The 12,761-nt window shown below is 35.3% G+C and overlaps 1 protein-coding gene across 1 annotated transcript; it reads left to right on the top strand.

The window, feature by feature from the left end:
• The first annotated feature begins 84 nt into the window (after positions 1-84).
• dynll2b (dynein, light chain, LC8-type 2b) lies at positions 85-10,127 on the top strand. Its single transcript, NM_001030000.3, is given in 3 exon segments — positions 85-204; positions 6,927-7,063; positions 9,596-10,127. Coding segments are annotated over 2 exon segments (270 nt in total). The 5' UTR covers positions 85-204; positions 6,927-6,931; the 3' UTR covers positions 9,734-10,127.
• The last annotated feature ends 2,634 nt before the right edge of the window (positions 10,128-12,761 follow it).

The raw sequence follows: 12,761 nt of genomic DNA, 5'->3' as shown, positions 1-12,761 counted from the left end.
CTCGGCGTCCGCCAATCAGAAGGCCGGTGCAGTGCGGTGGGCGGGGCTTTCTCAGGTTTCGTGACGCGAAGTTGGCTGCGAGTTACGAGCGCCGCCGCATGGGTTGAGTTACGGCTCAAATAGTGGCTAGTGAAGTCAAGCGTGAACAGCGGCTCTCAAAGCCTTATCTAAACAGTATTCCAGTGTTAAAAGCATCAAAAGAGGGTGAGCACTGTTTTTTGCCTACTATGCATGACCATATCGCTCGAGAATAAAAATAATGCATTTCAATATGTACATGAATGTGGGGAAGTTTACTAATTGGTACTGTATTCAAATGAAGCATCGTGGACGCAGCTCTAGCGGCTACCTGTACTTTGCAGCAATTCTGCTTCCCCGTGTAAATCATTATTGTTGTAATAGTCGATTTTTTGAGAATCTTTTCAGAATGAATAATTAGGGCGGTGGCGTGCAATGAAAGTTAGAAGTGCTCGGCGTCTGAAGAAAAATGTTACGTAATTCTGCCAATCATGAGCGAGCTTTGAGAGCAGATGCTGAGTGAGGGGAACATCATCACCACCAACGTATGGCTCTGATGGACTGATCTGAATCCAGCCGAAGTCTCTTTAATTTTGACATGACTGTACTTGGGTAAAAGTTGCATATTTTTGCTTTGTAAAATTGGCCACAGCTCTCAACAAATAGTTCTCTCAGCCTTCTATGATTCCCTCACCATGACCTTATCAAAGGCAGACACCTGTGCTGTGTAAATTATTAATTGCACTTCACAGCATAATTTAGTTTCATTCTGCCCAATACAACTTAAAGCACCTTGATGCCTGTGTAACTGTTTAAGATCTTTAGTTATTTTATATATCAATTTAAAAGCACAGTATAGAAGTTTTTACCATAACAGTATTCACACACACACACACACACACACAAAAAACACTAGAACAGTCTTATATAGTTACTTGAATACTTTATCAAATATGTTTTGAAGATTGTTCAAATTCAGGGAAATAAACTTTTGACTAGTGACATTATGATGTCACACACCCTCGATTTTTAATTGATTTTGTAGAAAACGGGGAAACGCCAAAGATACTTAAATATGTTTAATATTAAGCTTCCCAGAGCCACATTATAACAGAATCCTAAAATAAATATAGTATGACTGATCGCTGATTCTTCCCCACATGTTCATGACCAGAAGAATCTAAAGCGCTGGACTGTGGCATATTAAAAAATCATTTGTTATTGTGCTGCTTTGCGCTCATCTCTCGTCAGTAATTGCTTCAGCATCCTTTTTTTGTTTTGAAAGCTTTCAACCTCATGGGCCGTTCACACCAAACATCATTTTCGGCTCTGCTCATTTTTAACGCGAGGCTTGCCACACTGCTTTTTTGTTTACTTTAGAATAGAGCAGTGTGCTGCATTTTTTTATGTTGCTAAGCAACCGGTTTTGGTGCTGGAGCACATGACATTGGGTGTGTTTTCAACTGCAGGCGCACAGAGCGCTCCATCAAAAATGCAAGGTGTCTGGTGTGCATATACAGAGTGTAAAACGCTCGCTACCTATAATAAAAAACTATTTTAACACCAAAGCCATTTAAAAAAAAAAGATGCCTCTTACTTAAAATAAACACTTTCTCTGTTATTGAGGCTATACACTGCTTCATTTAGCTCATCCATGAATATTATTTCAACATGACTATTGTAGGATGTATTGAAGACAGCAACTCCCATAATTCCACTCTGTCACAGCTTCATCAATCAAAATTATTGTCTCTTTAAACGATCTGATAATCAGTTTGGCCAATATTTTTGCAGATATTCTTGATTTTATTTCAGTTATCATGTATGCTGATGAAAGGGGGAAATAATCTATTTGTGAACATTCAGAATTTATATATTTGGCTTGTCAGTAATAGTAATGGTTATTAAACAAATTATATAATAAAAATATATTTTATTTAATATATTTGTCAAAGCAATTCAGTTATTGTACTTATTGGCAATAGGGTATATGCGGAAGGACTTTTAATTTATCAGTATCCTGGGTTAAGCGCTTCCGGTGAACTCTATGCCATTACAAAATTGTTGTGTTGAAGTTTGTTTTCTATAAAAAATAGCAATTTTCACGGCCTGAGTGGTATCCAATTTAAAGTGACTCTCAGATTGTACAAGAAGCACTGCATTAAATAGCATTTTCCCCCGCCATGTCTTCAGAATATGAACATTTTATTTTACCCCAGTATATTCAATAGAGCTTCTCCGCTCGCCTGCTAAACTTGCCGGGCGCTTGCGTGTAAATGGCTTATTCTCATTTAACGTTTTAACAACTAATTGAACTTTGAAGTCTATTTAACTGATTATTTTTTAATTAGATCACAACATCGATACTGTAAAACGAGAAAAAGACACATTAACCATTCACCTGAAGTATATAAGTATGGAAAGATACATTAGCTCTGCATATATTCTATAAAACAGTCTAACTAATAGTCCAACTCAAACTTATAAGATTAGTTGAGCTCTACTACACTTTTTAATTATTTATTTATTTAGAGTGTACCAAATTGTGGTACTTTTAAATAAGTATTAAGAGTTACGCAAATATAGTAGAAATTGAAAGTAGTGATCTGTACACACACTATGGCTAATATTGCACACATCACACTGTATGCTGGACACTTAAGCTTGATTAGAACTACAACCATAAATATGTGTTAAACTACAAACATGGTGTTAAACCAGACCAACGGGTAATTGGAGAGACTTGGGTAAAGGGGTTTGAATTGTGAATAATATCTAACCCTATGAAAAATTGTTTTGTGTTATATTTCATCAGCAACATTAATTTTAACAATGACACTGTTGGTCATCTCTTGAATAATATTTATGCAAACTCAAGAGAATTCTCTACAGGAAAGACCTGCGAATGGGAGATTACTTCATCTCTGATATGATAGGAAATGAATTTATAAAAGAAGTGTGGAGGATGTGATAAGATGATTGACAGGGCAGTGTAACTAAGCAACAGAACGTTCAGTTAATGACCGAGTATTTTAATGCCTGCTCTTATTACATACTCAAGTACTACAAAAAAAATTAGTCTATACTATTAGGGCTTAGTATAAGAAGTTGGTGCTGCAGTAAAATGTAAATGGTTTCAATTCACTTTATTTTGCTATGCAGTAGTAAGCTCTTTTCTGTGATTGGTTTAGGTATACCAATTAAATTACAAATATGAGTAAATGACTATGAATAATGAGTGACAGTAAATTAAAATTGCAATTAAAATAATATAAGAAATTGCCAGTTGTGAAATAATTTAAATTATACGAAGAAATTAATTTTTAAAAGAAGATGAAAATGATTGAGATCAGAAGTCTTTGCATTCAAGTATGACCCCTGTGTGTCATTGGTCAAACAAATAGTCCCGACCCCCACCTTTTGTGATTTGGTTAACCTATTTTTTTTTTTGTTATTTTAGTGAGTGCCACATTGTTTGAACCAGTCAGAAAGTTACCCTACAAAAATGTGGGCAAACACTCTATTCAAACCTGTACTTGGCATTGTACTTGTAATTGGATTGGAAAAAATGCATCCTAATACCAGGTGCGAACAGAGCCCCTGTTGCATATCCGTTTGGCCGGTTTAGTTTAATTTCAGTAAATATAGCTGAATATTCCTGTGCTTTCTCATACATCCTGCTCACTGAATGGATTTCATCAGGTCTTTCCCTCTCCTGGGTCCAACACTGAGGGCCTGTGAGTCTTTTGCATAGGAATGTGATTGAGGTGGCCTCCTTTTTGTCAAATCATGACTGCACGTTTCCTTTTTAGTAGATGCACTAGATCCTTAATAAGCTGATTGGAAAGATATGACTCTGTAAACTCACACAGGTCCCAGAGCAGACCGCTTACTGTATTTGCCTTTAAAAGATGTGACGAGCAGCAACAGTGGCTTGGGAATGGATTTATTTTGTTTGTAAATGAAGACTGTGTGGGAATATTCACTGTTTTTGACATTATTTTCTGCTAAATATAAGCAACAGGCTCTTGAGGTTTGTATGTGAACACCAACAGTTTTTACATTGGTTTTCCTACATGGGTTGACTCAGTCAACTTAAAAAAGACTTGCTAATAATAATATTAAACTTAATCTTATACAGTGTTTTTTAAAAGTAGCATCTCATAGCGTTTATATACAGTAGAAAATAGCAAGGTAAATGCATGCATAACTAAATAATAAAATCTAAATTTTTATCACATAAAAGCTATCCTAAAAAGTATGTTTTGACTGTTTTAAGAGTACTCGGTGATCCTGCGTTTCAATGATGAAATATAACACTGAAAAGGCAATTTTATTTTATTATTTCTTTATTTTATTTATTTTTTTAAATATTTTTAAATATACCCAAACTTATCTTGATATAATTCATGTTGTTGCAGATAAAATATAACACTGAAAAAGCGTTTTTTATTTATTTATTTTTTTATTATTATTTTTTAAATTAATTTGTTTATTTTTTGTCTATTAATTTATAATCATTCAAACAACTTTATCGAAGCCTCTCTACTTGACAGTTGGTCTCACTCATCCATCATTTTTATTGTTTACCCGAGTTTGTAGTTCGAATCAAATTCACATCCAACGCGCAATTGTGGACAGTATTTGTGGTCAGAGTAATGGACAGTTCTACAATTTAAAGTAAACCATCCGGGCACCTTTAGCATACTCTTCAACATACTATGCAGGGTTCAACGCTTGGGATTTTTTTTACTGGGCCGATAGGGCTAGTGGTTGAGATTTTTACTTGCCCTGCCAAAGTTTTCAGTGGCCCCACCAAAAAAATAAAAAATAAAAATTAATAGCTAATTCTTAGCCACATATTTTAAATAATGTGGCAAAATAATGTTTGTGAATCTAAAATGTAAACATTTTGAAAATGTTTATAAATGTATAATGAGCTAAATTCAAGATTTTATGCAAACGAAAGAGCGGTATGGAAAATGTGCTGCTATTTTATTGTAATTCTAAATTATTTTTATAAAAATGACTTAACAGATTGATGAGTTTTTTTTTTTCTTCTTAATTTTGTACCCATGTTATTGTCTGCTTCCAAGACTTTAGAAAACAGATGTTTTCTTTTAGCCTCATAGTTTGATGTTGCCGCCGTGTTGCCATCTTTCCGCTGTACTGGGGTCCGTTCTTCGTACCTCGCTTAAATGATCTAAGATTATTTGGCAGATCCTGGATCTTTTAATCTTGATAACTGATCTCTCGCTAATTTGGTTCTTCAAACAAGTTCGCGAATTAGATTAGAATGTCTGGATGAACTGATCTGAGATCGCTGCGTGTGTTGTGAAGGACAGATCTATCGATCCTCGAAATCATGATCAGCAATGCAATGATTGGCTGACGGCACAGCAGTGTAATGACATCATCTGATTAATATTCAATTATCCATGTGAGCAAAATTACATCAAATTAGCAGTAAACGGTTAGTTAAATATGACACGCAATAACCTTCCACATTTGTTGTGAGCTGCAGGCTTTACACTTTCATTTGTCAAGACAAGAGTATTCATCATGCATTTCAATGCAAATCAATGTATTTAGTTCTACATTTAGAAAAGATTTTCTTTATAATAGTATCCGTTTTTTAATCGGTGTAAAGAATAACTGGTTGTTTACAAAAGCATTTTCATATTGGTAAAGGCATCTGCAACTTTTGTGAAGCATCAAATCACTGGCATATTAACTATCAAAACATGTTTATGACTGCTGAAATGTATTATTGCTTTAAAAAAAGTCACATATTGTGCATTTCTATTATACACAATTTGTACTAAAGCGATCTAAAAAGTTCATATCAATAAGTTTTCTCTTTGCACCACCAGGTGGCAGTCTTTGTACTTTCATTTCGAGGGTGCAGATTGCATACGTTTTATTAATATGTATAACTTTATTTTATTAATGACTTTAACTTTATATATATATATATATATATATATATATATATATATATATATATATATATATATATATATATATATATATATATATATATAGTTTAAAAATATGTACCATTTTCCCAAGTGTATATAACTACTACTGTAAGAAAATATCAGAATTCGGAACATACTTTCTGTATTATCTTTGCTTGAACTGAGCCGATCTAATCCTGTTTATGAATTGAACCTGCTCCCGATCAGGTTTGACCTAGCAGAACTGTTGCTATGACAACAACTCTCGGATCAGCTTTGAAGAACGAAACGATCCTGGATCATGTCAAATCGTCAATATCCAAATCCAGCTAACTGAGTAATCCACGTACGAAGAACGGACCCCTGGTTGTTGGCAGGTTACAAAAAAATAACATGCTCCTCGTTACTGGCCAATAGGGGCCAGTATAATCCTGTCTACTGTCCCGAGCATCTTTCATGCTGGCCCTGGGCCACCGGGCAGTCCTTATTGTTGAGCCCTGCTATGGTCTGGGACATACTAGATCAATATTCAAATACTATTTAGGATGGATAGCATGTGAATTGAAATGCAGCAGTTGTTTCTGCAATCCCGTAGGACGTAATGAAGACCACAATTTTCCTGATTGTACACTCATTACACTACTACAGCTTTGTATACGAATTTGCGCTCTACTGGTGACAATTACATGTGGTGCCTTTTAATGCAGTTTTATTTCCCCAAACGCTCCATTTATTTGATAGATGCACTGGCTCAACCAATGGTGTAAGTTGAGGGGCGGGTCGTTTATGTCTGACCACTGGCATGTGTGGACTGGAGAACTCTGGAAATCTTTTCCTTTTGTTTTGTTATGAGAGTGACACAGTTAAACATGATTGCATTGAAGAACCTAATTTAGCTTTATGATTCATGTTTGTCCTTGTTGTTTAATGGTTTCTTCACATTCACAGCCACCATGACTGACAGGAAGGCAGTAATAAAGAATGCTGATATGTCTGAGGACATGCAGCAGGATGCAGTGGATTGTGCCACACAGGCTATGGAGAAGTACAACATCGAGAAGGACATTGCTGCATATATCAAAAAGGTCATGTACAAGACATTTAGGATCGACACGTTTTTATTTGTACGATCAGATTTTAATTTCATATGCAGGTCTTCCAACAGGGGTCTTTTTGATCAAAATGCTGAAGTGCTACTTGATTGAACTACTGAGTAATATTACATTATTACATGCACTTACCATATGGTTAGGGTTAGATCGGGGGTTAGGGTAATTTACATGTAATTATGCAATATTACATGAGCCTAAAATTAATTTTATTAAATCATATTAATATTAAATCAGATTAAAATTCAAGTGTTTATATAATGGTGCCTGAGACTGGTTTCTGTAATGACAGTTTTGATATTCTTTAGTTCAATTTGGGCTCTGCAATATTGCAAAAAAAAGATCACAAAATCATGTTTCATAGCATTCGATATCAATAATTATAGAATTTTTTTTCAAATACATTTAGAAATATTATAATTTTATGTACCCACTGTATTTTAATTTACCAGCATTACTAAGGCAAATGGTTTCAATAGTCAAGAACAAAAATATATAAACAAAATATCATCTTTTTATTATAAAATAAACAAATATTAAAGACACTCTTAAACTTGTCAATGAATCTAATGCGTAAATACTGAACAATCCAAGCAAACTTCAAAGTGTGAATAATAATGATACAGTAAACCTCAAACTCTGTCAACAACACAAATTTCGATAAGTAAATCTGAGCTTTAAAGTAAAGAAACCAACCATTATTATTCGAACACATACTGCAACATTACAAATTGTGAAGTTGAATGACTACATTACCCCCTATGCTAAAAAAATATTTCGGATAGGGTGCTAGTAGCTCGGATGCACAAGAAAAGAAACCAAAAAGCCACTCTGGCAACATACTTCTTTGCTTTTTTATTTACAATCTCCTTACTGCTGCTAGCCACGGCACTCATTTTCACAAATGTGTTATTATTCTGACCTTAAGTTACAAGCTTGTGGATTTCTTGACCATTTACAGTGGGCTTTGCGCTCTCGCTCCCCTGGTATCTCTCATAACTAGGCGACCATCTGATCAAGCGTTTCCTCATATAATGACAAACAGGCAAACCATTGCTGCAGCTCTGATGCAAGAAATGTGTATGCTCCATACAAAGTGTGAAGCAGATAGTTCCAAATTCAACTAGGTGCAGCTAGAAAATGTGCATGATTCTGTGCACAACATGTGCGCATCGATCCCATATGCGTGCACTGCTTCCAAGGTGCGCACTCAGCAGCAACAGAAAACTATAGCACCTCATACCAAAACTACATAACAAATCTTTTTTTCTTTTTTTATGATATTGACAATAGTGTTTGTTCAATAAATATTGATAATGATTTTATTGCCCAGCCCCAAGTTCAATAGTATTATATTGATTTATTTTTTATTTTTTTTTAAAGAATTTTCATTTTTATAAACTGACTTTTAGTAATGAATAAATAAATAAGAACAGTTGCAATTAGATGGATTTTTTTCCTATTGGTGCCTTCAGAATGTATTAGGCCCCATGTTTCAGTCATACTTATCAATGAAAATGTTTTAAACATTTAAATCATTGTCATATCGACTATAGAAGTGTTTCTCTAACACGTTCCTGGAGGACCACCAGTTCTGCACATTATCCATAGCTGCTTCTGAAATTGCATACTTGTCTAAAAACAGTATGCGAGCCGAGTAGTATGTCCAAATTCATAGAATTCGGAAAACTGTATGTGAAAAGTACCCGGATGACCTACTACTACCAGCAAGATTCTGAAATAAGCATCTGATGCATGCTACAGTATCCCATGATGCACCGTGAGAGAATTTATGAATAGGAGTGAAGCCACTCAACTGACACCGCTAGGTCAAGTAGGTGATTTTCGACGCAGCCCTTGTCTCCTTAACCAAACACACCTGTCACCTTATCAGCTCATTAGCAGAGACTGAAAGACCTGTAATGGATGTGACCGACAAATGAGACATACAAAACATGCAGGGCTGGCAGTCCTTCAGGAATGTGGTTGAGAAACACTGGACTGTAGCATTCATTGTTGTTGTTGTTTTTTTTTTTATTTTTTATTAATGAACTACTTGAAGGCAGAGTTGTGTTTTTTTGTGTAAATTGTTGAATACTTGTTTAAAATGAAACTCGCACAAATGTAGTTCATGTCAGATAATAATAATAATAATAATAATGTGATTTAATAATGTGAATAATTTGAGTTAATATAACAAATATGTATTGTTACATTGAGTATAGCCGTTAGCATTAGCATTCAACAAGTAAGCCCTAATGCTCAGCTAAATGCTGCACTATCACCCACATTAGAGTGTATTTCATTAAATTAAATTTTAATTTGTTAAATTGTACATAATTAAAGATGGTCTTAATGCCTCTGGTACTGATGTATATGTGTATATGGTACTGATACACAATGTCATCACAGGCAGGGTTTAAATGCACTCGTTGATCTGTGAAGTTCCTCCTTATGATACTGAATACTGTCAGTGAAGTAATCATTTCTGTTTTTGCTTTTCAACAGGAGTTCGATAAGAAGTACAATCCCACATGGCATTGTATTGTGGGACGGAACTTTGGCAGTTACGTGACGCACGAAACGAAGCATTTCATCTACTTTTACTTGGGTCAGGTGGCCATCCTGCTCTTTAAATCGGGCTGAGGAACATCTGACAATCGTGAAAGCTGGACAGCAGATTTGGACTGTGATGCACTGAGGCTTGAGCCGCACACACACACACAAACATACACACATGCTTACATTCTCTCTCTCACACACACACAGACACACACATACATACACACACACACACACAGACATGACTTTAGCTATAGAGGCTGTGCATAATTGCATGGACCGTGTATATTATTTTATTTGTATATGTTGCAATACAGTAACTTTTTGCTTTCTGTAGTTGCACGAGATGACGCAACAAGATGTTTTTGGGTTTTTTGTTAGGTTTTTTTCCAAGTCCAAATTTATTTTGCACTAAAGTTGTACAAAATGCTTTGACCGCTGCCTTTAAATTATATTAAAGAATGATATGTCATACTTATTTTGGGGTAGAAGGTGTTTTTCTTTTATTAGCCTAAACAGGAAAGTCTATATTCAGCATTTGGTTTAGTGTCTGGTTTATTTCTCTGTCTAGTTTATTTTAATTTTGACTTACAATTCTGTCAACTACTAGCAACTTATGCAAAGTTACCGCTTCAAGATTTTAGCCCTGATTTTGACCCGCTGACAGGTTTTGAGGAATTGCCGACAAATAGACGAAATCACAGGCAAATCGGTGCTTGTTTACACGAGTAACAATCAATGTCGCAGACACCTTTCAGATATTTAGCGATTGGAATCATGTTGCTTGAAATATGTGCTGGTTGAAAATAAAATCTGTAATCACCAACAACCAATGAAAGAGCAGTATCCACTAGTTGGGGTATCTGTAGGCCAGGGGTGTCAAACTCAATTCCTGGAGGGCCGAAGCCCTGCACAGTTTAGTTCCAACCCTGCTCCAACACACTTACCTGTAGGTTTCAAACAAGCCTGAAGGACTCAATTAGTTTGATCAGGTGTGTTTAATTGGGGTTGGAACTAAACTGTGCAGAGCTGCGGCCCTTTTGGAACTGAGTTTGACATCGGAGAGGTTGAGGGATGTCAAAATATTTGTTTCTTTAGTGCTCCTTGACACAGACAATTCTGTAACTGGTTATGTACTGATGTCATTTATCTCATATGCACTATATTGTGGTATCTTACTGTGGCGAGGGAGGGGAGCGCGAGTACGCTCGGACTACTTAAAAACGCAGGAACTGCACAAATATATTGCTGTGAGTTTGCTGAACAGTCTTTCACTGACACTGAAGTTAGAAGCCCTTGTTTCACTGTTATGGAGAAACTGAAAGTAAATCTCTCTCTCTCTCTCTCTCTCTCTCTCTCTCTCTCTGTGTGTGTGTGGCCCTTTTAACCTGTTGGCATGAGGTAACTTTTCCTCTCCTCTCAGCTGTTACAGCGATTCTTCTAGATACAGACACAAACGAGTTTACTCCTCCGCATCTATCATGGATCACCTGTGATCTCTGCTGCCGTTTATCAGTGTCACTTATCGGTAAACAGCGTCAGAGCCAATCGCAGCGCTTTCTGTTGAGTGTGTGACCAATCATAGGAGTGCAAGAACTCGCTCGACAAGGCTTAGAAAGCAAGCAGGATATTTTTATTTGTTTATTTGCTATAAATGCTCATGGTGTTTTAAGGACAAAATTGTATTATAAATAGTATATAAATAATATCTTTATAAATCTAATACAAGAATTCTTGTGCTGTGAAGGAAATGTAAAATTGTGTATGGAAAGCATCGTCGATGCACAGTGATACACCGAGATATTAAATTGAACTGAATCGGATGATAATTGTAACTGATCTGTGAAAACAGTGTAGGTTCACACCTCTTGTTAAAAGTGCGTCTTTTCGGCCTTTTTGGACCAAAGAAATGGAGGTAAAACTAGTGGAAATTTGACAGTAGCACCCATGTCTGTTTGATGTGTCATCTGAGCAATAAAACAACATCTCGGGGAAAAAAAAAAAGTTAATTCCCTAATTCCCTTTAATATCCAGGTGAGCAAAATAAGTGCATTTTATAACTCACTAAAGCTTTTTTCTAATTGGGTACATTAAAAAAATATATAATAATTTGATGGTTTATTTCTGGCATTTGGGGGTGGTGGGAAAAAAACGAAATAACGGCCGTTAAATTACATAAATTCATAGTAAAATTATAGACAGAATTACAGAAATTAAAATTTAAGGAAATTTCTATCATTTTAATGTCCGTTATTTTACAGTAAATTTCTGTAATTTAACAGCTGTTATTTTACGGTTTATTTCCAGCACCCCAGCTGCCAGAAATAAAACGTAAAATTAAAGTATTTTTTTTTTACAGTGTAGTAAAATAGTTTGTGGACAAAGGCAAAGTTGACTTCTTTTTTTGTCATTTTTTTTTCTTGTTGTTTGTTTGTTTTCCCTATTTTAAAATCAATCAGTTTGAAAAACTTTGTTGCTGATCCATCTCGCAGTGTAAACATGAAAATCATGCAGCCTGAACTCGGCATTACTTTACATCTGGCAATTTTGTTTATTTAATTTGGATTTTCTTTTTATTCTTTTACAATTCTGACTTCTACGCAGTAGATATGTGCATCCCACAATTCAAATAGTCTCATTCCTGACTGTTTCTTACAATCCTGAATTTACATCTCACAAATTTCTCGTAATCCTGAATATTTTCCACAATTAAGCTCTTTATTCACATTTTGCAATTTGTACATTTTCATGCAAATCCTCCAAAAGTGTATATCTCAAACTTCTACATGTGTTTTGCAATTGATGAGATAAACGTACCGTGGTAAGATTTTTTAACATGATCAATTATCTTCTTTTGCATCTTATAAAATACAGCTCACGAATTTAGAAAACTTCATTATCTGGGGATACAAGGGCACTTGCTGCATGCATTTTTGCTGAGGTATGGAGTATCCAAGCTGAGTTGAGTTACTAATGAGCAGACCTGTCTGAAAACAAGGGGCCATTAATGGGAGACAGTGCCTCTCCAGTTTCAAGGGCACGCATTTACTAAAGGCTTTGGTGCCTTTTTATGCATCCTTATGAAAGTATGTTTAAATATGTCAATAGTGCC

The sequence above is a fragment of the Danio rerio genome, chromosome 21 (assembly GCF_052040795.2).
Source record: "Danio rerio strain M-AB ecotype USA chromosome 21, GRCz13ab, whole genome shotgun sequence".
NCBI lineage: Eukaryota > Metazoa > Chordata > Actinopteri > Cypriniformes > Danionidae > Danio > Danio rerio.
The sequence above is the reverse complement of the archived record's forward strand: the minus strand, read 5'-3'. Positions and strand labels throughout refer to the sequence as shown.